The 27,201-nt window shown below is 45.7% G+C and overlaps 1 protein-coding gene and 1 pseudogene across 1 annotated transcript in view; both read right to left on the bottom strand.

Annotated features, from left to right (window-relative positions):
• Positions 1-933, bottom strand: part of LOC101567184 — a 1,464-nt pseudogene extending 531 nt beyond the window's left edge.
• Positions 934-12,821: 11,888 nt separating this feature from the next.
• The window catches only part of Clvs2 (clavesin 2), a 78,399-nt gene continuing 64,019 nt past the window's right edge, over positions 12,822-27,201 (bottom strand). The window contains exon 5 of the mRNA XM_004630238.2: positions 12,822-14,512. Within this exon, the coding sequence (XP_004630295.1) occupies positions 14,425-14,512 (88 nt within the window). The 3' untranslated portion in view covers positions 12,822-14,424. The remainder of the gene's footprint in view (positions 14,513-27,201) is intronic.

Genomic DNA, 27,201 nt, shown 5'->3' with positions numbered 1-27,201 from the left:
TGGAAGAAATTTTTAGAAAATGCTTACAAGGGCAGGGGTAACAAAGGACACAAGTATACAAAACGGCGCATATAGTACAAGATGGCGACACATGTGTCAGGCTAGGATTACAGTGGAAGCATAAAAGGATACAAAATTTAGCATTAATTTTTACAGGTTATAACAGTTGACATCCATCAGCTCGTTCAACTTTAGCTCCAGTCCCATCCCCAGTAGCCTTCCAGAACTACTACCTGTACCATGAAGCTCCATGAGTTTTCCCAATTCAAACTTGGGCTTCTTCGGCATTTTTACTTTTCTGATGAGGACATCATGAAGAGGGTAGCTAGACTGGCAAGCCTTTTCTATGTCTTTCCCAGTGCTGTCTGGAATCAGTTTATTGACCACTTCCTTCAAGTCATTTGTCTGCACCTCCCAGTCATGATTTCCACCATCTTCTTCCGGACCTGGTGGACCTGCTGGTGCTGAGCGTAAGAGGTCTTCCGTATCTGATCATTGCGTTTTTTAGTAAAGCCAACACAGAAGTCGAAGCAAATAACTATCAGTAGTCTTGACATCAACATGAGCTTCGATCATGGTCTGCCATTTTTTGACCATGGAACACATTTTGTCCCGGGTGAGGTCCATGCCATGGAAGTTAGAAAGGCAGTCTTTGCCCTGAACATCTTCAGTAATTAGCTTGAATTTTCTAAAGGTAACTTCATCATTCTGCAGGTCAGCAAGGCTCACTTCAAACACACGACCTGTGAGCCCATCAGATGCAATTTTGGTTCCTTGAGTTCTGGTGACGACTGTTTTTCCAGTATTTCTTACGTTGGACATAGCCAGTGCCTTCACATCCTACCAGTCTTTTGTAGAAAATGGATCAACCACTTTCTTCTTGGCTCCTTTATTGCCGCCTTTCGAAAGGCGCTTGTTCTTGCCTACCGCCATGATGCTGCTCAGAGAGCCAAAACGGCAAATTTACTATTTTAATCTTGACATCTGAATAATTAATATAATTACCTCTACTCCAAAATTGTAAAGGCATACTTTCAAACTTTCTATTGATATTTTATGATTATTTTGCTTGAAATTTTTAATGTTAGTATTTATCATTGTATATGTATGGTGTATAATTTCTTTTCACAGAGAATATTTAAGATAGTTTCCTCAAAGTAAAAGAGAATCATAAATACTCTTCATAAAACTTGTATTATTTAAGATAGTGGTTCATTAGTATCGTCTATTTTTTTCACTCAGGACCAAACACAATGTTTTCACACATTTTTTAATCATAAAGATGCTGTTAAGATGACAAGTAACACTACAGCCAAGTTTTCCAAACTCAACAGCAGCCATATTAAGATATTTTCAGATAAACCCTGATACAAAATCTTTTTATTATCTTGTGGTCCACATAAAATATTTTTGTATGCTTAGATTAAACCAATCTTTTGGACTGGCAAGATAGCTCAGTGGACTAAGCTCCTGCTTAGGCAATCACAGGAACCAGGGTTTGATCCCCGGCATCACATTCCACATCAGCCCTGCCCCTGGATGTGCGGAGCAGGCCACCATGACTGGTCGTGGAGGTGCACACCTGTAATCCCCTCACTGGGGAGGCTGAAAACAGGAGGATCACTATGAGTCTGAGCTGTATAGTGAGACCCTATACCAAATACATAATATATATATATATATATATATATATATATATATATATATATATTGGGAACCATAGCTTCTCTCTAAACCTTTTGTTCAAAATATAAGAAAATCCAAAGTGTTGCAACAAAGTAAAATTTTTCCATAGAGTTGTGGCAGTGAGTCACATGAGAAAGTGCTTCTCGAGTGAATACTGCAAAAGGTTTCTGAATGGGCCCTGGGAAGGCCTCGCAGGTGTGGACAACAGTGATGACATGGTTGCTTGGCAACCTTAACTACAGCAACACCTGCACATCTGGGCATCCCCATTTCATCCTCACCTGACACTGTTGACTAATACAGGCAACAATGTCAAGAGTTAAACAGAGGAGGTGTGTTGAACTGTTCTGTTTTCCACTAGCATTTGAAGGCTGTTTGAAAGGTGACATGAAATCGGCTCAGAGAAAACGTCTAAACACAAGACAGCATAATTGGCTTCACTGAGTAGCTGTCATTTCATTCAGACTCAAGTCTGTTGAAATTTCATCTTCCCTCTGGACTGGGTTCCAAATCCATAGGCTGCCAAAATCTTGCAAGACTGGGAACAGAGAGCATACACAATCCATTGCAAATGGGAATATTCCCTTTGCCCTTTGAGTTAGTTGATGCTTACCTGATAGAATACTGGTGAAGAATTACAAACACAGTTAATGATACAGAAAAAATAAAATGTAGTCATGTATAGGTAGAACACAGTTTATTGCTGGAGAAAATGTTAGGAGAATCAGGGAAATCACGAAAAGTAACCCCAACATGACCCCACCTTGGCTCTGCTACCAGCTTTGCTCTTAGCTATACAGTTTTGTGACAGATGCTACAGGTCCCCAATATGCAGTAATGCACTTATTTTGTGCTGATTCCACTTGTGTGACACACACTTCTGGGTGCCTGCGTAGGTTGCGGAGGTGTGACCCTGGCGACTATATCTGGACCCTGGTCCCTTCCTGTCTGGTGCTGACCCTGCTTCCTCCCAGCCTCCCTTACCAGAGCAGAACTCTCCTTCCACACCCTTCTACCATGCTGTTTCTGCATGAGACACAGCCAGCCAGAGACAGAATCTCCTGAAACTCAGAGCCACGTCAAGCCTCTCCTCTACGCTGCAGCATCGGGTATTGGGTCCCCGTGATGAGAAAATTAACTGATGCAGATTGGGCTTATTTAATCTCTGAAGGTCTTTCCTACAAAAGCAACTATTATCTCAAAGAAAGTGACAAGAGGGGTTCCTTTTGGTTGGAGTGAGAACAATATGAAAGCATACTTTTCAGGTCATTACTTAGGTGTTGACAATTACCTGCTTGGCTGTCTCCATTCATTAAATATATTGTTTAGCTGCCAAATTTGTTTATAATCACTCCAAATTTTAAATCATGTGTATTTAGATATTTCTAGCTCTCTAAAAATATTGAATTGGACCTGGGGAGATAACTCAGTAGAATAAGCACTTGCCCAACAAGCGCAGGGTCCTGAATTCAATCCCTGGTACCGCAATAAATAAATAAATAGAATTCTTTCCATGTTTACAATTCTTAAGCAAATTTTGTTAATATTATGTTAACAGAATTCACTAAAGAACAAAAAAGGTAGAATTAAATTCTTTGCTCTAGAAAAATGCATTTTAGCAAAAAAAAAAGTTGTGTAAATTTGCAATAGATTATTTTTAGAGACTAGTATAAAACTTCCAAATGCAGTTCATGGGGTATATTCATTTACCCTGAATTAATGTCATAAAGGAACTGGCTCAGCTCCAGCAAACAATCCGAGAGGGGCCTGTGCTGGCCTGCTCCCTCCCTCGTCCCAGGAGAGATTTTCCTGATGAGACTCTGGAGTTGTGCATTCTCATGTACTCTGAGTAAGCATGGCGAGTCGGGTCTTCTGTGCGCAGCTCAGCGCAGGCAGGGCTCGGGCGGCGCCTTTCCTCTCCTCTAGCCTGTGCTGCCTGAGCATAAGGAAACGTGTTTTGCCAAGACAGAAGTTGTTTTTCTTTTTCACAAGAAAAACGTTTCATTTCCTAGTGGTCCCTCTTAGATGAATTATAACCAATATTTGTGGTACTCTGCATACTGTAAGGCTTTCCCACAATTAATTTCTCTGGATATTTTATATGATCATTTATCCCCAAAAATGTAAATTTCAGATAAAATCAGGGCATGACCCTCTTAATACGACACAATTAGCACCTCCAACGTAACAGTGAGTGGTTAGTCCTCTAACCTCTACTTACATGCAATACTTTCAAACCCAATGATAAACTCCACAAACTTGGCTGAGGAAAATAATTAGGTAGAAATATTAAATTCTGTAACCTATCAAAACTTTAAAACTCTTGTTTTCCCTTTTCTTGAAAGGAAATTGATGTTTCCCACTCTGAATGTATTAAAACAGTAAGAAATTTACTGTAAAAGAGACAAAATTACCCCATAAGTGACAGCCCTGAATGGCCCCAAAAGGGACCAACTGTGAGACTCATTTTTTTTTTCCCTGAGCATAGGCAAAAATTCCACTATTTCCTAAGGACAAGGATGGAAAGCCAGAACTCAAAAGAGCCTAAGTAAAGGGAGATTATGTCACATGGTTCCCTAGAAAGGAAAGGGTTATAGTGTCTGAAAGCCACGCAACCAGCTCAGGCTTGTCACAATGCTACAGGGATTCCCCATTTTTCAGATGAGCAAACAAAGTACCAACAGTGATACAATTTAATTAGCAAGGCTTCGACACACACAGTGCTTGCTGGTGTTTGCAGGCCTTCCCCACTAGACGTGACTTTAGAAGGGCGAGCCTTTGCTTCGCTCCCTCCTGCACCCCCAGGGCCTGGAAAAGAGCCTGGAACTGAAGCTGGTGACACAAAGATGAACCATGCCGAACTCCTCACCCCGGCCCTGGACTGCTCTCATAAGACACGCTGTCCTATGTCTCCGTCCTGCCATTCCAGCATGTGAAAGTTCCTTCTAGCAATTTGGAACTTACATGAAGTCATCATATGTTTCAATCGAATAATAATAAATTCAATATAGCTCTATGTAAAGACAGTTCTAAAAGCATTTCACACTTCCAAGCACTAACACTAATTTCATATGCCTTCCTAGTCTAATGACAAATTTACTTATAGCTATTTCATATGATGTTCTCTAAATTTCCAGGAACTGTGTGTGTCATAAAGAAGTTGAAAGAGTACACTCACGTTTTTAAATCTGAACTTCATTTAGTGACATTTTATTTAACAGAACTTCCTCTATCTTCACAAATTAAAAAAGACAATGAAACAATTTCTCTTTTAAAAAGAAATAAAACCATAATGTCATATGACAATTTTAAGATTATAAAAAAAACAGGTGTCCATCTGGGAAAATTTCTAAATCCATGATAAAGTGGACATAATTAATGAAGTTTTCCAAAGAACATGTTTTTGGAGTCATGAAAATTTTTGACAAGAAATGAGCCGAGGCAAGCGCACACTGCAGGGCCTCGTGCACCGCGCGTTCTTGAGGTGGGAGTCCTTATTCCTGGAGGGGGCTGGAGACGTCTTCGGAGGGGCAGAAAGCGCATCCCAGAGGCAAATGGCACCTGCTGTATGGACTGTCACGGCTCAAATGTAAGATGCACAGGAGAATACTGCCCTGTTCTGAGCAAAAGCCGTTATTTTTTCTCTAAAGAAGGTTTTTCAAACTATCTATTGACCAGGACTGCTATCTGCTTGGGCAGCAGACGAGGGACATGCAGTGTTAACACTGTGCACACACCAGGAGGCACCACCTTACCCCTAAGCCACTAACACTGCGGCTGACTGCCGAAATCACTCGCACACATGCGTCCTTATCCTTGGGCTACACGCTTCTCCTCAGCACCACCTGCCAATGCTCTATTTCCAGCGCCCAGTTAGCAGGAGGCCTGGGAGGAGATTATAAAATTGAAGGTAGGAATTATTCAGTTATTACAGTGTAAGAAAAGGCACGATAATACAGCTATGTCAAAGAACAGATTTGGTGAGAATGAAAAGGTAGGCAGCAAAAGATAAAAACCAGGAACTCATCACACCCAGAGCCGACATCTAGGCTCTTTGGTTACTGGATTTAGGGAGAATTCAGTCTAATCAGTGCCAAACAACTATGGGGATAGTTCAGAACAAGGAAGGCTATAAGGCTGTTCAAATGATAGCAGGAATTAAAGAGGAGCAGGTGAGAGAAAGCTGGAAAGCCAGAGTACGGGCATGAGGAAATTGGATTATCTTGTGTCTGAATTATAAATTTTTAAAATAGTAACTATACAATATCAGATGTAAAACCTAATTAACACCAGACTTCTGTAGAAAATATTCTCAGATTAAGATATTAAGAACACGGAAGGACTTAAGTCATTTTACGGTTGCTGCTCAGAAGAGACCACAGCTTATTCTCTTCCTCCTGTTCTCTTCTCCTCCTTTCCATAAAAAGCATAGGCATACCTGGGCGTGCTGTGTTACACTGGCTCCTAATATTGGGGGATTATATTCTCTTGAGTGCTTGGAATTTTTAAAAATTGAATAAGCTAGGATAATCAATTTAGAACAACTCATCATGGTTAAATCTCAAAATGATTTTCCACCTGAAGTATCTAGCAATCCCTCAGAGTAAGTACGACCCACGTGCAGCGCAGGCATAGGGCCCGATGACCTGAAGTGATTTCAAAGTTGAAGCAAATACGAACGTAGGCCTGGCTTGGAGCACAGATTTGCAGGGAGGGAGATACAGTTTTTGATTCATGGTCTCCTCATTATCAGAGAGGGAAAGTTTTCCTCTTAAAAGATGGACAGTAAGATATTTTTAAGATGACAAAAAAACAAACTCTCCTTTGATTTAAATTATCTGCTGTTCTGTAACATAATTTATGAAACCAGTTGAGATCTGTAATGGCACCCAGCGATGGGCCTCCTTCCCCCAAAACCACTTCCGATGTTCCCAGATGCGCCAACCACAACTGTATTGCAGAGTTAACCTTGACTGTCTGCATCTGGCTGCTGACATATATAGCTTTGTTTCGGCTTGCTACAAGGATTCTACACTTTTTGCCCAGAACACCCTGGCCCAGCCAGGGACACATTATGACCCCCCTTCCCCATTCCCACCTGCTCTATAAAGTGCCTGCCTCCCCAGCCAGCGCTGCTGTTCAGGTCTGCAGCTCGGCTCACGCTAGTTGCTGACAATAAACTGCTCCTTTCATGCCAGCTAACTTGAGCGTGGTCTTGTGTGGGTTTGAATGCACCTTTTCCCGACAGTTTTCCTGTCAAGATCATTATGAAATTTTGCTGTAAGTTGCAGGAACTGTGCAAGGCTCCAGTAATGAATGCCACAGTGAACAAACAAGAACAACCTGACCTTGTGGATTTCATATTCTGTTAGAAGGAGATGAAAAACTAAGATATAGCAATAAGCTCTACAGGGGGTTGGGTGATAAATACTTCAGCAAAGAAATAGAGCAGGAGAGGAGACCATGAGGAGCCGTGGGCTTGACCACAGAAAGCAGGAAGGAGACTTCGTAAGAAGGGGTGTTACAACAGCCTTATGGGAGGTGAGGGACACATGGTGGTGGGACACATGGTGGTGTCCAGGACAGAGCGACACAGGGAAGAGAAGAAGAGAATCTCAGGGTGGAGTTGTGCTTCCCAAGGTCCCAGAACAGGGAGACGGGCCACTTAGCAGCGGAACAGTGAAGTTAAAGAGAGATTCATAGGAGATTGTCAAAGAAAAGCCGAGATCACAGGTGAAAGGACTTCATAAACGCAAAGCTGAGGCATTGACCAGCTATGTTTCAGTGCACTGTTCAGGTGAAAAGAGCCAATCAGAAACTATACTGTTCTGCTACACTGATTCTCAGGGAGTTGGTGTCAACCCTTCTCAGATACCAGTGTAGGGACTTTGGTTTTTATTCTTACAGAGGGTTTCCAGAAAATTTAAATTATCAGGCTGACATTTTAAGCATCTCATGCTTGTGAATGTTTTGAAATCTGACTTGAGAAGCTGAGGATGGCAGCAAGGAGACCTGTGTGCAGAACCGCGAACAGGTGACAGATGCTGACCACAGGGACGGATTGGGATAGCAAGTAGAGACTCGGTTAGAGTGCACATGGATTTTGGCTGAAGCTGATAGTGTGGGTGAGCTGATGAGGGGGTGCTGAGGGAGGCAAGGAGAGAAGAGAGACTCCAAGGACTCACAGCTAGCAACAGGCAGGCTGGCATCCACCTCAGCGTGATGGGAAAGCTAAGGAGCAGGCAGGTGGGGGTGGTGGAGAAGTTTTCTATTTATTGTCAACCTTGAGATCTCGGGACCACCAGGTACAATGTTAGATGTGTGGATGTGAAACCAAGGATGTGGCTGATTTTTCTATGAATCTCGGACACAATTAACCATCTTCTACACTGAAACTTTATAATCATATTTTTAAAGCTTTTAGATAACTTTGTGAATCAGCGCGCAAATATTTCGATCCTAGGCAGCTAAGTGAACTACGCGTCCATAGCAAGGATACAGCATTTTCTTCTTGAAAGGCAACAAACAAACCGGAGTGTGGATTCTGTCTGATACTTGTATGACAGTGATCAGAAAAAGGAATGGGACAAAGGATGTCACGTGTCTTTGTCAAGGACAAAGGGCGCTTAGAGGCACGGGCTCCGGCTCGTGCTGCCGCTTCGCTTCGTGGAAACTCGGGCTGCACCGGAGCCCGCATCACCCGTCCCCCTGGCTGCTCTTCTTGGTCAAGCCTTTCATTCTTGATGTCCGAAACCCTTGGCATTTCGAAATTGTTCTCTGTGCTGTCATGAACAATAGCTTCTCCTCGATGCTCTGGAAGAACACCACACCTTCTCTTCTCTCCTGGTACTTGAGAAGCTGCGGCCCTAAGGTTGCCTGGAGAAGCAGTGGCCAGGACTCCGGGCGCCCCAGGCCGCGCGCAGGGAGCGCTCCGGGCCGGGCCGCGCTGTGCTGCGCCCCTAGCTCGCCTGCCGCACAGGCTTCCCGTAGGTCCTCCTGGCTCGCCTGCTCGCTCGCTCGGTAACCTTGCGCCCCGCGACGGGCAAATGCCCAACGCTCAGAACACACAAATTCACGTTTATGAACTCAGTATTCCTACTTACTTAAATCTGGCTGGGTTTTGTTTTTTTTTTTTTTTCGCTTAACATTTTGACCTAGAATTATTTTTAATAAAATGTATTTAAATCATTGAGGGACTTTTTGGTAATTCAAATTTCTGAATTCAATCTCTTATCAAATCCTAACAGTTCTGTGGTATGGGACGCTGAAAATCTTAGCGCTTTCCGTTGATGCCAATTCTATGCATATTCAACCTAAAAGTTAAATCCCTCACTTAAAATGTCTTTTGAAAGTTTGTCTAGAAGTTACAGAGTACTAAATGCCACTTTGATGAAACAAATTCTGTAGCTTCCACTTATGCCCAAAAAATATAGATATAGGAAAAATTTTAAATAACCAATAATTTCTTTTAAATTAAAATTACTGTCAATTTTACATTGTGTATTACAAATCTCCAGTCTACAGATGTAACAAATGAGGCACCTCCAAATTCAATGTCCACTACACGTAAAATAAGAGATCCGAGATCTCTTTTCCCAAGATCCGAAGAGATCGAGCGCATTCAGGGTGGTATGGCCGTAGACCACAAGTGCTTTTTAAAAGTAAACTTACTTAGAAATTTTAGATTAAAATACCCTACTGGAAGGGTATTTAAAATACCCTACCCTCAGGCACACAACAGTGTAGGCACACATAAATATCAACAACAGCTAGATCAAATCATGACCACGGTCTTCAAAGACCTGTATAATTTTCTCTTAGGTAACTTTTAAAACAAAAATTATGTGGATTTTGAGGTTTTAGTTAGCTAAGTAAAAAGCAGGATTAGAAATAAGACACTGCTTTAAGCTGTGCGATATATACACCAACCATTATCGCTATTTTTCAAATATTTGGGGATTGGTTCATACTTAGGTTTGTCAAAATTTAAATTTGATTTTTATCTAGGTCTATTTAATTTACCAAAAGAATGACTTCAATAGAATCAATGTGCTTATGTCATTGAAAACAGAAATACTTTGTTGGGGATTGATGCTATGTCAAATGCTAACAAAATACCTTCTAAACTGATTAAAAAATCTTCCAGTATGTACTAAAAAAGTACATTGTTATATCCACAGCTTGACTTCTAAATATTTTATTTTAGTAGTATTTGTACTCCATCATTTTTGAATAGAAGGTCTAATTACAGTGTTTCAATACATAGAATTGCTATTTGATGTTTTTTCCCACAGCCCAAGGGAATTCAGTCCCTCACTTTCCAAACAATAGACTTCATAATGTTTTTATGTGTGGGGCTGGCCTCCAGATGCTTGCAAAGTTTTCAGTTTGTGAAAAACTATTCTGTAAACTTCTTAGGCTGTGGTCGCATCAGGACAAAGCCAAGGGTCTTCCGTGTTCCCACTCACCTGCCCCTGTCAAGTAATAAGTGTCCAATAGTCCCAGCAGCACATGAGAAGAAAGTTGCTTTTTAACTAATATAAAATAAAAGAAAACATCTTTCTCACTACTAAAATACGCGCTCTGAACACTTACCCAATTTTCTTGTGTTCCCATATGCCTGTAAGCAGGCACTTGCTCCTCCATGCAATGGCCTCGCATATTTAAAATACACTGCTCTGTTCTCTGCCGTTTATCCACACAGCAGGTCTGAAATGGAGTATACATTCATGGGCTTAGCAACATCGGATGTGTAAACACCACCGCTAAATCTCAGACACTGTACCAGAGCACTTCTCATTTTATTTCGTGGTGAAATCTTTCTGGACTATTGCCATGGCTGATAGCAACTCTTCAATGAATCATTAATAAACATATGCACAAAAAAGAAAGAGACATTGTTAACCAACCAGAGAAGATAGACTTTAAATAAAACAACACAAAGATGTGCAGCTGCTCCACAGATTTTCTTGCTACAAGTTCTTCAAAGGATCACAGGCCTTCCATAAACTTCAGGCTGTTTGCCGAAGCAGCCGTGGCCTCCTTGTAAGACCTGCTGGCTAGGCTCCAAAGGCGTCTTTTCATGATAAGTCATAAACATGCTGCCCAAGCTCTACAGCGGCGCTCTCCTTCTCCTTGATACAATAGAGAGAACTCTGTTTGCTCAGGAATACGACAGCAACAACAAATGTTTTAACAGCGTGACCAAGTTAACACTATGAAGAAGTCTATTTGCTTGACTTTTCCATTTATGAATGTATGAATTTTAATACTGTAAACAAGCATTTTATATGAAAAGACAGAGTATCTCTGCCTACACTTATGACGCTATTAGTGAAATAAAGTTATGCATGCCCATTTCAGAAATTTGCTGGAAAACTCCATTTGATCTGGTACATTAGCATAGTGCTAGCTTTGGAAGTAGCACAGATTAAAGTTACTGTATCAGATTTAGATACCAGACTTCATACTGTAAGAGAAGGCTCAGAGCAAAGCCCAAGTGCCCTCTTCACATGGTGGCTGTCTGACCCTTACACGACAGGTGCATATAGTTTTCAGAAGACAGCACAGATAAACCTATGTGCTAGCATCACCGCCTCATTCCACTGGCGAAGAGGCACTTCTTCATATTTCTTAGCATTTTCATGATAATCTCTTTCTTCATATTTCTTAGCATTTTCATGATAATCTCTTTCTTTTTAAATAGTCTTCAAAAATCTGTGCAAATAACACTGATAACATCATGGGGGGATTTATTTTGAAACCAGAAGCAGCTGCCTTAAAACAACTGAAAGAAAGAAATGAGAAGCAGAAGCTGGTGTGGGCAGAGTGAGCGAGGCGAACAGAGACTCACTGTGGAGCTCAGTGGCACGGCACTTCCCCGGCGTGCGCAAGGCGTTGGGTTTGACCCCCAGGACAGAGAAAAGAAGAAAGGACTAAATGAACTAATGGACTATTCTAAATCAATGTGGTAACTCTTTGCACAAAGTTCAAGTAACAGCACAACTGAAAAAGCAATGTAGTTTGCAAAATAAAGAGGCAAAGTCACTAGACATGCCCTGGGTGTGTGGAGGGGCAGAACTGTGTTAAGCTAAAGGGGAAGATGTAGCCCAGATGTTCATTTACGAGGTTATTCGTTGGCAGAGGGGAAAGCACGTGAGCAGCGCTGGCTGGTGCCCGGAGCTGCATCATAAAGCTGCACGAGTGTCCCCTTGTCAAAGCAGCTGCAAACGCACTGCTGGAAGAGAAGCAGACGTACAGCCTGAACCAGAGAGAAATTTCAAAGTTGTCACTGTAATTTTTCACTCATTTTAAAATATTTTATGCAATCTAGCCAAGTCTCAACTGCTCATTTGAAAAAGAGCAGACACGTAGCAATGCCAAGGCAAAATCTGCAAATGTGAGTTAGAGAGACAGCGTAAACGACGCTAGTTATTTTTGTGTGACACTCACTTGTGACAGAGGGAAGGAAGTCTGTGCTGGGTGACATCTGAAGCTGGGAGGTTTCTGAACACTGGCAACAGGAGATGCACACAAGAGAAACTCACATGCATGAACAAGTGATTGCCCTTCTGTCCTTAAATTATTCCTATTTTATTCCAAAGGATCATACTGCTCGCCACACAGTCATATAGAGTAAAAAGCCCCGGGCTGCGTATGCATGCTGGCTAGTCACAAACGCTCGGCCTCTCAATGACTAGTTGTTACAAGAGCTGCTACACCTTTCAGCTCCACATGTTTTCCAAGCTCTGTAGCAACGATGACAGCAGAGTGACTGCTCTTTGTCCTTGGTTGGGAGTTGCCATTCTTAAAGTAGCTTTTATGTCTATTGATTTGTAGATTTGGGCTGGCCAGAGAGCTGAGTGGACTAAAGCAGGGACCAGGATTCGATCCCCAATCCTCAGTGTGCTGTGCTGGCCCTACCCCCAGGGTACACTGAGACAGCAACTGAGACTGGGCATGATAGTGCGCGCCTGTAATCCCAGTGCTTGGGAGGCTGAAAATAGGAGGATCGCCATGAGTCCAATCTATGTAGTGAGACCCAGCAGACCCTGTACTAAATACATAAAAAAAAAACTGATTTGTGCATTTAGCAAACCTATTTCCTTGAAACACTGATTTGATTTGAACATTTTTGGCTATAGATTTATAATCAGAATTTTTGAAGTTCTCATTGAAAAGTATGCAAAGCCTTCTTCATGATTTTTACTTTCTTTAATTTTGGACGGGTGGAGGGTTCAAAGAATTCTTGTAGATTTTTTCCCCAAAGAATATGTTCATGGTAAATTCTCAATCTCAAAATCCTTATGTTGAAAAAGTGATTAAAATTTTGCTTTCTCATACCAGGGTTTAAAATTTAAAATCAGATTTAAAACTTGCTGTACTTGTAGAATTTTATGGGACTAAACTTTAAACAATGTGCAGATTTCATGTCTTTTAACAGCTCTTCTCTTTTAGGGGACCCCCCCCCCTGCAATGCTCCCAAGATGCTTCCAGAAGGAATGCATTCTTTCAATCTTTTCTAAAAAGAAAATGTGAAATACAGGAACACTAGAATTGAATTGGAGAAAAACTATTTTGTTGTCACCTGATACCTACTGAGACCTGTAGCTTCTTTTAAAGAAAAATGTAATTCACTAAAGTGGCACAGATTCAAGAGACTATGATGAAGTGTGCTGGAATTCCCTTATAAAGGTACACTAAAGTCTGTTTCATTGTTTCTTGTTTCCATTAACTTCAGTGGTGTTCCTAAATTAGTATCCCATGTAATTATCTGTCACATCTCTAAATCCTTTAATATGTGTGTTTTTTTATAAGCCTGTTACATCAGGGACTTATTAGAGTTCAGTAAAAATATATAGCTTGTGTGTGTGTGAATATGTGTATTTTCAGCAAGTGCACAAGAACTAGAAATTAGCCCCTTATTTGTGAGTGGCACATTTTATGTTCAGAATTGGCTGCCAAAACATAGCTCACACATTTGGTCTCATTTCCTTGGTCACACAGCTTGGGAAGGAAATACTCTTTAAGTAAGTCAGACAGGGTACACAGAGGTGGCGAAGACAGCGGTTTGGGAAGAATCCACTCAGAGCATTCCGAAGCTTACAGGGGAAACATTTGTGCAGAGGACTCCGGGAGTAGAAGAGCAGCGAGCAGCTCTGTGCGTCCTCCACCTGCCACTCAGTACAGAGCTGCGCGAGTCCTGGGATGCCTCTTCTCTGAAATGAAAGTCCCTACATCAGATCGCATCGGTCACTTCCTCATTTCCTAGAACAATTCTCTTCCCTGTGTCCATGAAGTAGCAGAGGAAAATAATGGCACAATTCACCATGATAGCAGAAATATGGCTTCATAGGAAACGGGGCTACATTTAATCAGTGTTGACAGCTTATGCAGATTTTCTGGTTTTTCTTAGAGTTCATATCACTGGCTCAAACTTTTATTTCAATCTTTCCCAAATTCAGTTACTACCAAAATTTACAAACTAGACATGAAATTACATCATATTTACAAAGAACTTGGCACTTACAGAATAAATTATTGACTTTTTCTTTTAAATCAGCCCAGGGCACCCAAGGTTCAGGCAGACAGGAAAACCAGGCACCTTATTATATTTTCTGCTACATTAATAGGAATAAATATGTTTCCAGCTCATCCTGGCTCCTCTGCAGTGCTGTCCCTCCGCAGCTCCGTCCAGCGCCTTCCACGTCTACTCCGTGCCCGGGTGCACAGACGTCATCAGTCCAGAGAGAGCAGAGGCTGCATGTTCTCTTCCTCATTCTTGTCCATGCGCTTCAGGACTGTGGGGTCCACCACAGACTGGGACCTGGAAGGCAGAAGCAGAGTCAGCCGGGTCGCCCGGCGATGACGACATTGCCTCTGCTTCTCTCTGGCGCACTCTGTGTGGGTAGGAACATCATCAAGGGGTTGTGGGCTGTGGCTGCAGCACACTCAGACATGCAGGCCTGCCTCCGCCTCTGAATGAACAGACGCACCCCTGGACTCTTGGTAGCAGAGCAAAGGATTCCGGGCAGACAATAATGCACACAAACTCTCACTACCACAACTACATGAGTCTTTCCTTTGAGATATGCAGAATTTCTATGTAGAGTGGATGCTTTCCAGTACAATATCCCTAAGCAGAAAAAAAGGGCTACCGTGAAAGGATGGCTGTATGCTAAGTGAAATGATAGGCATTTAAGTTGTTATACTGCTATATATTGAATAGAAATGAGGCTTGCCTTTTAAACATCATTGAAAAACATTTTCAATGAGAATGTGCCTTTTTCAGTAACCATTTTAATGATAACATGAAAAAAAATTCATTTGTGTTGTTCAGTTGTTTGCTTGGCTTGCTTTTGTGGGACAGAGTCCTGCTACTTAGGTCAGACCGTCTTAGAACTGTGTACCCTAGGTTGGCCTCAAACTCAGTGATCCTCCTGCCTCAGCCTCTTGAGTGCTGGGATTATAAGCATCATGTTCAGCTTTTAAAATATCATAATTTGGACACAACTTTTGCTAAATTTCCCACTAGAACAGGCAAATCAAGTCAGCCTTACTCTTGAAAGTTTCAAGAAAGGGTTAAGCACTTCTCTAAGAAGTTAAAACTTGTGTTTAGGCAAAAACACTCTATAATTAGGACAACACATAATTTGAAAATCGCTTTACATTCTCTAAGAGCAGGTGGGAATTCCACCCCATTCTTAGTAAGGAATCCACAGGGGGCGGGAAGGAGGCAGGAAGCTGCAGTCCTGACAGCAGGGAGGGCACCCAGGAAAAAGCTGCCCTGTAAAATCCTCCGGGGAGTGAGTCCTCCCCCACACTGATCCCCCCACTGGCATGGGCGTGGGAGGTGCCGCTCCGCAGCCCTCATCAGCTTTCTGGCAAAAGCAGCAGGCTGCTACTGCTGCATGTGCTGGTGGAAAGTGGCAGGCGTGGTCGCCACCATGAAAGCCAGCAGTCTCAGTGGACTGGCAACGGCTCCTTCATTTAAATTAACTTTGTTCTGCACCAGCCCCACCCCCAGGTGGGCACACTGAGCCCGCCACTGAGTCTGGGAGTCGTGGCGCAGGCCTGTAATCCCAGCACTGGGGAGGCTGCAGCAGGATCAGCATGATTCTGAGCTGCAGAGTGAGACCCTGGACCAAATACATTAAATAATAATAATAATAATAATAATAATAAAATTATTGTTTCCATTGAGCAAGTGTGGTAAAATGAAGGTGAGAATGTTAAAAAAAAAAAAAAGCAGAGGCTTTGTTTTCTGGGTAACTTTCATCATTTTATCTGAATATCAAGTAGGCTCTCGACACTATCTCAGAAAGGGACTGACTGTGGCTTGTGTCCACACCCCCGTGTGCTCAGAGGGGCAGAGAATGAGAGAAGGAGCAGGAGAAACAGAAGCCTGCGATGGTAGGCAGAGGGAGACTCCACATGATGAGCCCTTTCCATGCTGAGGAAGCTCAGGACAGTGCTGAGCATGCAGTATGTCCAGGAACGCAGATACGGAGAAGAGGCGTCTTAGCTGGACCCTGGTGAGCCGGGCCTCACACAGTGCGTGTCTGCCCCTTAACTGCTGAGGCGTGTGAGCATCACAGTCAGTAAGTGAACGTGGAAGCTCTTTGCCCATACCAGGGGCGGGATTTACAATTGTGTTTGCATTCTGCTGAAACACACACACACACAAACATGCAACATACACATGCACGCACACACAAATGCACATATGCACGCACACACATGTGCACATGCATGCATGCCCCCCCACACGCACACAGGTACACATGCACTCACATGCGGTCATGTGTGCACATACACACACAACAATGCATGCACACACACATTCTTAAGTTTTATGTACCATGATTATTAAAAATGTATTAGAAAGCATGTGGCAATTTCATATTTTTTTATGTATTTAGTACAGGGTCTACAGGTTCTCACTACACAGAACAGACTTATAGTGATCCTCCTGTTTTCAGCCTCCCAAGCTCTGGGATTAAGGTGCGCACCACCACGCCCAGTCTCAAATTTGTTTATTTATTTTTATGTATTTAGCATGTGGCAGTCCTAGCAAAGCATTTACCTTGCCTTGCACTCCTGCCCAAGTCAGGCTTCAGTCCCAGCTGGCTCCTGTCTGGAGCCACAGAGGACAGCGCTGTCTGCTGAGCGCTGCTCCCACATGCAGAACACTCCTGCAAAAAGCTGTGCGGAAGCCTTCTGTGGGTCGGATGTCTTCGGTGTTTCATTGCCCGAGTGTCCTGTCATTTACTCCTCTCTAGAAAGGACAGGGAGCTGTGTGGGCTCTGACCCGTGAGGATCTGCGCTGGGGCAGCTTCCATGATGGCACGCAGCACCCCAGGGTCTCGGCGCAGCACCCCAGGGTCTCACCGCAGCACCCCAGGGTCTCGGCGCAGCACCCCAGGGTCTCGCCGCAGCACCCCAGGGTCTCACACAGCTCCCGCTGTCTATGATGAAGCACTTTTGCTTCGTCTTTGAAAGCCGCTGAGCTGAGCCTGGCCACCCAGAACTCACGTGGCCACAGGCCCAAGCGCTCTTCGGCTGGGCTGGGGAGCTCAACTCCAGTTATGGCTGCTGCCATAACCAGGACCGGTCCTAAGGTCGTAGGATGGCTACTTAAGCTTCCTAAAATTATGTGTTCTTATTTATAAAATGGAAAAAAGAAGCTCACATCATAGAGGAACAGGAAGGTTCAGAGGCAACAATGTGTGCCTAAATCCCAGAACAAATTCTGGCAGATGGCAATGGCAGTGGCTAAGAAGACGGCCCACAGAGCGCAAGAAGACGGCTCAGAGAACAGGAATAGCCACGAAATTACACTGCTACTGCGTGGTTGCACAAGCAGTGGAAGCCACTTGCCTCCCTGCACGCTGCACTCCTCGTCAATACAATGAAGAGTGCCTACTTACGCACCGCTTCAAGAACCAACGACTCCATAACACAGAGGCCTGTGATAGGGTTCGTCGCGGCATAACGCTAAGGGCTCGACACCACACAGCAGAAGTGGCTCCTGCTCCTGCCGTGCACCCGCATCTGGGCTCGCTGCGGCTGTCACGTGCTCCCTCCTAAGCGCTGAAGGCGTAAGGCGGGGGACGCTCCGCTGCTCTGAGCACCACAACCTGCTGAACTTGGTCTTTGTGTGTAAGTCTTCTCGCCTATGCATTTCCACAGGAGGAGAAAGCCACCTTCCACGTGGATGAATACGCCCAAGGGAACAGTTACAACCAGGTTTTGGAGAAGAAACGAAACGACTCCCTCTCAATGTAAGAGTAATAAGAAATGGAGAAAGACTGCGGCCGAGGGGAACTGAAGGAGGAAGCTGCGGTGACCTGAGCCGGCCCTCGAAGGGGAGCTACGATTCCTGGTCTCAGAAAAGGACAGAATTCCATTAACACAACTCCTACAATTTGTATTTACACAAATTCTTCAGAATTTTGTTAACAGAATTAAAGAAGCTTCATCCAAGCAAGAAAGGATGTCATACATTCAAATCCTAAATCATTCTAAAAGGTGTACTGACTGAGCCAAACCTACCATTAGAATAAGGGAAAAGCTAAGTGCAGACAAGGAGAATGACGAGGGTGTGGACAGACAAGCGTTCCCAGGACTGTCTGACCAGTGTTCATGGGCAGTGGCCTCCATGACAGCCACAGCAGTGCCGGTGGCTGCAGCCTCGGAGTGACCCAGGGCCAGGCTGCAGCACAGCACACTCCAAGGCAGCCGCCGACGGGAGCACATTCCCGCTCAGTCAGTTGGTGCCTGCTGAGCCCTCCACGGGCCACCAAGAGAGCAGACAGTGCCACTCAGTCTCCATGGAGTGGGCCCTGAGGAGGGCTGCAGAAGGAACCATTTCACAGACTGCTAAGCCCTGCTGTGAGGGAGATCAGCCCAAGACATCCTGTAGTTCAGGCGACCAGACCAGGGCCAAGAGAGGGTTGAGCCTGGGGGTCAGAAGATACCAAAACGTCCCAAGAGGTGACAGCAGGGGTGGGCAAGGACCCTGAGGCAGGAGCAGCTGGAGGCTAGAGGGGCAGGGCAGAGTTGTCGTGTCTACACAGCAGCTGTGGCGAGGGGCAGGGAGACCCAGGGAGAGTGGCAGCAGGTCCGCAGGCTCAGTGCTCACTGGCTGCAAGGAGGAGCTGGTGGTGTTCACTGCACGACCCTCGGGCGTTTAGCAAGTTAATCAGAGACAAGAAATGATCTGATTCAATTTGGCTGTAGAGAGAAATGTGCTCACGTCTGCACACCACGTGAAGGGAACATCACAGGGGGAGGGGCTGCAGGAGAAAGGCGAGTGGCTGGCAAGAGAGACAATGAGGGGACATCAAGACTTGCAGCCTGCTGCTGCTCCTCCCTGAATCACCCCGTACAGAGCAACTCAAAACTAATGGTGTGAAAAGGCTCTGGAGCTGGTGGCTGGAGACCTGCTCTGCTCAACACGGGCTCTGACTGCGAGGCCGGGAGGTCCCCACAGGGCTGCTGCTGCAGCACCGGGTGAGTGACTCGGCCACACTCGGCGCTAGGCCGCGCTCACTCGCAGCCGCAGCCGGCACTGAGTAGGTGGAAGCCTGTAAGGACTGTTAGTATCAAAATTACTCTCATTAGAGGAAAGTTATTCATGAATTTTTTTTTTTTTTTTTTTTTTTTGCAAAACCAGAGATTGACTCAGGCCCTTGTGCTTGCCAGGGAAGTGCTTATTCTACTGAGCCATCTCCCTGGCCCTTCAATCATTACTTTAAAGCTCTTTTTTATTTTCAAACTGTAAGACTTTGATAACACATATGTCTTCTCTTTGGGAAAAAATGCATCCGTGTGTACATACATACACACATGTATGTGCCTACATATACAGTTACACACAAACACACAAAATGTGTGCACGACTCCGCAGTTCCTCTGAGAGCCTGACAAAATCCTTGATGTTAGGTCACCATCGGGGGGCTCCACTCAGGAAGTTATGCTCAGAGAGAAGAGAGATAGAAAGCATAAAACTGGTTTAAATACAAACTTGTTGATTGGTGGATAAACCATAACTTGTAGAGGAAGTGGCCACACACACACACACACACACACACACACACAGAGCACAGTAACAGCAGCAGCAGCAGCAGCAGCAGCAGCACTGTCACAAACACCAGCTTTGAGAACCAGGTATGCTCCCACGTGGACCAGAGCTATGACAAAGGACACTGGCCAGGGCTGGCAAAAGTGAAATGTCCTGTCGCCCTTGAGTTCAGTGGGGTCACTCGCCAGCATTGTGGCCCCTATATTTCTAAAAATGAGCTAAAAGCATAATATTTGCAGCCATTATTCAATTGAACTCTAAGACACTGTGGCTCAAGGAACCCAGAGAATTAGGCAACATCTTTGCTGCTGGGTCTGTCCTCGGGGCAGCCATGTGTCTTTGTGTATCTGCAATTCCTCCACCAAATGAAAGCAGACAGACGTGCAAGTGCCAGGCATTAGGCGGACAGCAGGACTCTGACTCAGCAATGAACTGTATGAGGATTAAACTGGTAAGAAAGCAGGCTGCTTGGCAGCTGCAATGGTCAGGCCTTAGGCAAGGCTGTGGCACAGGCACTGAAAACGTAACATGGCTCTGCGCGTGGGGCTGGCTTCGGGGTGGCGCACGCACATGCTGGCCTCCGCAGGCCCTTTCTTCACAGGAAACCCTACTCGGAGCACTGACAAGCTTCTTAGATGGAAGGAAGGTGCTGTTGTCACTCGAGTAAGAACACACCCACTGCTTGGCGTGGTGCTCTCTATCGGGAGTCTGAGTGCTTCAGAGGACAGGTGAAAAACTACAGATTTGGGGGCTTCAAAAGCCTCTGACAAACTGACCGTAAAATGGAACAAAGTGAAGTTGAGGTTAGTTAGCATGACTTCATAAATAGTTGATGGGTAATGATTGCATGCATTTATGGGGTTCAACGGGATGGACAAAACACTACTTGACTTCACTGATTGGTGGGATCTGAAAATGAACTCAGACACAGGGCAGAGAACCGTGGTCCCAGAGGCTGCCGAGGCTGGGATGCAAGGTCCCATGCGGAGAGCAGAGGTCCCGGGGAGCAGTAGTTCAGTGATTACAGTAAGGGCAGCTGGACATACTTTACTGGGAAACTGCCAAGGCAGTAAACGGGCAGCATTCTCACTCCAAAAAATCACTTCATCACCCAGTCATGGATGAAAGGCTTCAAAATCCCCCCAGCGAAAACATACGCACACAAGAAAAGGAGGCACCTTGGAGTGCAGTCACCCCGCCCGCATACCTCTTCATGGACCTGGGGGAGAGCTCTCTGTCCACCTCCTTCCCGGGCACGCTGTAGGGGCCCATGCTGTACTCGCTGTCGTCGTCATACTCGTGGTCCAGCAGAGTCCTCGCCCACGTGCCCATGTCGTAGGGGGGCAGCATCCCTCCGAACTCCGAGGGCAGGATCTCAGGGTGGATCAGCTGGTGCAGGCTGTTCAGGTTGTTGCCGTGTAAGAATATCTAGAGTGCAAGGGGAGGGTGAAGACAGAGGGAGGAGGCTGAGTAGCACCCAGATGCCCCGGGCAGCAGGGAGGAGGAGGGGACCGGCACGAAGGGGCTCCACGCCTCCTGCGGAGGCCTCTCGTGGACCCTGTGAAGCAGGCAGGCCTGGTGGTCTTGCACTAACATTTCATATAAAAGCCCTGACGTACAAAACAGCTCAGCCGTTTCAGCAAGGTCAGACAGGCACTGCACTAAAGAGGTGGAGGCATAAACCTGTTTCTCTGCTTCCCGGTCACAGGCTCAAGCCGGCTCCGCCATGCACACAGCTCTGCACTGGACCAGCATGAGCTGGGGAGCGCGGGATGAGGGTGCTGCTACAGACCTGGCCACAGGGCGCTTGTCAGTCCAGAGCCTGCCAAGTTGCTAAGCCACAAGCTCTCCTCAGGACTGCTTTCTCTTTGTCACCAATAAAAATAAGGACACTGTAGCCACTAAATTATGACTTCAAAATGCAAAGCAGGTGATGTAAATAAATGAAGGAAATGAGTGTCATCACAGGAAAAGCTCAATGCGGTTGAAGGCCCAAAGGGCAGGCGTTCCGTAAGGTCGCCCGCTTCCCTGCTACTTGCATACCTAACTGTCCACGTGGAAAGCAGACGGAAGCATCAGCAATGTGACACTGCGTGTGAACGCCGACTGTTGCTGCGGCTGTCTATATCGATCTTTTGTATTGACCTAACTATTTGCTCAGGACCCCTACTCAAGATGTGTCTATCCAGCAATCGCGAGCCCTTTTCTCTTTTTTCATTTCAAACTTAAAACTGCAGATGAGCCTTCTCTGATACGTCATGATGTCATCTCATACACACTTATGAGCTATTTACTGCAAACACATCAGTTCTAACCGGGCAGCCTCGAGGTGCACAGCTGGCACGCTGGGTTTGCTCTCCGCACAGCAGAATCCACAGACTCCAATACGCGGGAAGGGAAGAGAGCTGAGCTGGCACCAACCACGATGCGAGGGAGGCAGTCGCTGGTTAACAAACCAGGAACCACGGGAACGTGAAAGCAGGGACCCGCAGCTCCTGCCCTAAGGCCGGAGCAGCGAAGGGGCCAGCGGGCTGCAGGGCCCCGGAGGCGGGAGGTGCCCCATGGTGCACACAGGGGACCGCAAGCCTCACGCCTGCCCACGCTGCCCGGGGCACACACGGCAGGGCTTCCTCCTCAAAAAACACACACCCATGCACACACTTCAGTTCTTCTCATCACGCACACACACAACATACACTCCTCAGTTCTCGTCACACACTCTTCTAGATTCTTATCTATCACACGCTCCTAGATTCTTCTCATGCCTCTCACGGACACACATGCGCACATGTGCATATACACACGCACACATGTACACACACAATACACACACTCCTCAATTCTCATCACACATACTTTTCTAGATTCTTACATCACACTCCCACATTCTTCTCATCTCTGCCACACACACACACACACACACACACACACACACACACACTCCTCGATTCTTCTCATCAGTAGAAACCTTCCTGGGAAGGTTAAACGCTGGCCCTGGAAGCCCTTGCCCTGCTAAGCAGTTAAGTTTCTCTCGCAGATCACAAAGGAAGTGAGGCTGGGGCCCAGGCGCCACAGCGGCCACCTGCTCTGGCTGCAGCACGGCACACCACCACCTCCTCTCCCAGGCCTCATTCTGCTCCCAGCTTTCCTAAATCTAATGCCCACATTCTCTGCCTCCCGCCCCTGCCAGAGAGCAGCTTCTGCCACGCTTCTCATCACTACCTCAGAGTGGGGCTCTCACTCAGCATTACCTCGATCTCTCTGCTGCCATGGACAGTGGGGACGACCGCCTGCGTGGAAATGCCCCTTCTAGTGCCATCTGGTCAGAGCAGGTCACCCTTCCAGCAGCACCCTCCACCACTTCTCTTCGCAGGGGATCCGAAGGCCCAGACTCCGCAGGGCACAGGGAGCTGTCTGCGGTCAGGCTCACCCGGCTCTGCGCTCCTAGCCCCCGGCCTTCCAGGGCCACTGTGCTCTCTGCCGTCTGTCAGTGGCGCAGAGTGCACCTGCCCAGGCCCCTTCTGACCCTCTTTCCCCATTCAGCCTCCACACAGCCAGCCCTGCCGCTTACTGTGATTCAGAGCAAACTGCTCAACCTTCTGTGCCGAATTTCCCTCCTATGAAATGAGTGCTAACCCGGGAGCCAGTGGGAGGAACCGCAGAGCACTGAGCACAGCGTGACACGGAGCAGCAGGGCGCGTGTGTCCCCAGGATGCTCTGGACCCAGAGCCCCGGCAGGTATGCTGGACAACCGCAGTCACCTTGGGGATGCAAAGTGTCAACAAAATGCTTCCACTTTCTGAATTCTAAATCATGAATATTTCGATTTCTAGGTACTAGCAGCAATTTTTAATATACATTTTAATTATTTAGGGAATTTCTCCTACACTACTGAGACTAGCAAACTTCACACACCGTAAACAAGCACACTAACATTAGATACAAAAATGACAACTGCCCTCTGAGGCCTCTGAACATAGAGGCACAGTCTCAGTCACTGAGAAACAGGGAGACTATCACCAGGCCACTGCAGTACACCTCCCGAAATAACACCCACTGCTCAGCAAATGATACTAAAACTTTGCTAGACCCTACGAGAAATTATTTGCACTAATAATAACATATTAATATGGCACCATTTCTTTTGCCTTTATACTTTAGCTTTCTTATATAATAAATACGCTAAATTGTCCTTTTTTGTTTTTTGTTTTTAAATATTCCATGCAAATGGTAAGGGAGATAGCTCAGTCATCTAAGCATTTGCCTGGCAAGTGAAGAACCTGGGTTCAATCCCAGAACCACGTGCCATGCAAGCCCCAAAACCCCAGGCACACATTGCTGGCCACCGAAACCAGGCCTGGTGGCATATGCCTATAATCCCAGCGCTGAGGAGGCTGAGACGAGAGGATCACTATGAGTCCCAGCTGCATAGTGAGACCCTGCACCAAACAAATAAATAAATATTTTTTTTTTAATCAGAAGGCCTCTAATAATTTTTAAATGCCTTTGATGGTAAATACTTATGTGGCTACACAAATGCACCTTTTACCAGGGCCAACACTATACACACAATATGCATCATAAGTCACTGAATGCAAAGCAGAGGGATTTATACACAAACGCACATACCCTTTTTCGAGTCTTCTCCTTCAGGAAGGGCCGGATCACAGTGTACAGGGCGTGGATGTACCAGGGCTGGTTGACAAAGTGAATTCCTCCAAATCGTGCTGGGAAGCTGTCCTAGGGCCACACAAGGGAGCACAAGTCAAGAGCTGCCGTGACACCCGAGGGGCTGCTGGGAAGCCCGAGCGCAGGCGCAGCTGCAGTCCTCAGACCACATGAGTTAGCACCCGCGCAGCGAAGGGCAAGAAGAGAGGCGTCCCAGCGCTGCAGCGTGCGCGAGAACCAAGTCCTCCGCGAGAGCGGACTGCTCTGCTGGCCGGCGAGTAACGGCAGCATGGTACATGTTTTACTAAAATTACGCATATTTCTGATAAAATTTAAATGAAAATGTTTTATTAAATATAAATGTAGTCATGTATAAAACATGATTGCCCCCAGATATCAAAATTATTTATAAACTTAATTGAGCTTTATTTCAACTATAAAAAAAGAATTCATGCTTAAGCAAAATGGTAGCCTACAGCTATAGTACAGGAAGTTTGAGGTCACATGTCCTCAGTTAAAGCCGAACCCTTGGAGGCGCACCCCACAGGTGGAGCCCCTCTAAGGCCGACCGCCCCAGCACGAAGCTGCTCCTGCTCCTGGGGAGCCCTTGAGCCCACGAGGTGCACGCTGGGCCTGCCCTGACCTGGAGGGAACCCTTAGACACATGGATTTGCATTTCACTTAGAACATCAACAGGAACAATTGAAAGCTAAAGGTGAATGCCAAGGAACTGGAGGTATGTTTCTTTTTAATTTAAATTTTCTCTTGAATCAAAATTCTCCTTTTTAATTTAAATTTTCTCTTTGAATCAAAATCACATGCATGACCTAACTCTACTGCAAGCTGTACTGGCAACGGGATCAGGACCCGCCTAGCGGAGGAAAGCCCACTTCTGCGTGAGTCTGGGGGGTGGTTCCGGAAATGATTGGCAGGCAGGCCAGCCAACTGAAAGAGAAGAGCCTCCCTGAGCCTGGGGCACCATCCTGCAGGCCTGTAGCGCAGGCAGAGGGCCACCGAGGAGGAGGTCGCTGGTGCGTGGACAAGCTGCCCTCTGCTTCTGTGAGTGTCGCTAGACATTTCCTGTGGACATCAGACTCCAACTTCTTCAGTCTTTCAACACGGACTCACACCGGGACTCTCGAGGCAGCTTCCAGGCCTGAGGCTCAGACCGCAGCTGCGTCCTCGGCCCTGCTCTGCGGCCTCCAGCCCCACGCTGAGCCGCTGCTGGGCCTCCACGGGGGCTGACCCTGGGGCGCAGCTGCAACGCCCCTGCCATCTATTACACGGGCCTTCCTGCCGGTCCTGTCCTTCTAGAAACCCTAACCTCCACACGCGTTAAAATACCGTTTTTATTCCTTATACTTTAGAGACTGATTAACATTATTTTCTAAAGATATTTTTTTCTCTAAACGAAGTCAATTACAATAGCTAGCGTAAAACACATCTCCTTTGATGGCAGTCTCATTTTTATGAACATGTACTTTTCATGCAGCAGATTACAAAATTACAACTGAGTCATATGCAAATTCAAATATAGAATTTTAAGGTTTAAAATTTTTATACTTAAAAAAAGTTGTAGACACATAAGCATGGGAACGCTGAAACAAACACAGAAGTGACCTCTGCTTGGACTAAGGACGCGCGCCTGCTCGCTAACGCTGAGGCTGACAGCTGCTTACATACACACCTGTTTTCATATTTTAGAATCTAATATTAGCCTTCCTCGGTTTATATTTTCTGACAGATATCATAAAGAAGTATGTAAATATTTTATGTATGTTATATTTTAAATGCTGCACTTATATTTTATATTTTACTGCATGTATATGTGCACCTTTTGCATATACTAGCAATTTTAAATAGTGTTTATGAAGACATCACTGTGGTGGACGTGGTCTTCCGCTGTCCTGGAGCAGTCCCTGAGGGACCCTGCGGCAGGCTGTGTGTTGTGTGGGGCTGGACAGCACTGTCCACGTCTACCGCCGTAGAGCTCACTATAATTAGTTTTCTCCCATATGCAAGCTATTGTTCAGGTCCTTTTTGATTTGGGTCTGGTCTTAGTTACAGTGTTTTGGGTTTTTACCACGACCAGTATGTCCGGTGCATGCAGGGTAGTTTCCTCGCAGTGCTACTAGGGCACCGAGACTGCATGTGCACGAGCTGGCAGAACAGCAGGCGCAGGCCCAGCGACGCGGCCCTCCCTCCCCAGCGGTGCCGGGCAGTCATCGCTAGCCCGCACACCACACCTGCTCCGGTCTAGCCGTCCAGTGCGTGCCCGCTTGGCCAGCACCCACCCAGCATCGAGTCGGCTCTCATTTGCTAGAATCGTGGTTTTTTGCTCATCTTGATTTTGCCATTGTTTTATTTCATCAACAATAACATTGTTTAATAACAAGTACTTTGAACACAGGTACTCTATTTCTGAGCCTTGTCTGAAGTTACTGTTCACGGTCTCCATCTCTCCATGGTATTTTATTTATGGTGAACTCAGATTGTGCTCATGTTACTTATCAGGAATCCCAAAAGTCTGGCTTGAGGATGCTTTCTCCTTCCAAGAGCCATTTCCCTGCCTACCAAATAGGTGGCCCTGGGGACCGGGGGTGGCTCTAATAAACCCCCTTGCTACCCATGACCCCAGTATATATTCCAATCTCACATGTTTAATTTCTGAGTAATAATTCTATTATTCAAATATAGTTATAAGATGAAAATAACCAGGGAAGACTATTACTGTTGTCATTAGTGACACTGATACTTTCTTT

This window comes from Octodon degus, unplaced genomic scaffold (assembly GCF_000260255.1).
Source record: "Octodon degus isolate 3935 unplaced genomic scaffold, OctDeg1.0 scaffold00034, whole genome shotgun sequence".
Taxonomy (NCBI): Eukaryota; Metazoa; Chordata; class Mammalia; order Rodentia; family Octodontidae; genus Octodon; species Octodon degus.
The sequence above is the reverse complement of the archived record's forward strand: the minus strand, read 5'-3'. Positions and strand labels throughout refer to the sequence as shown.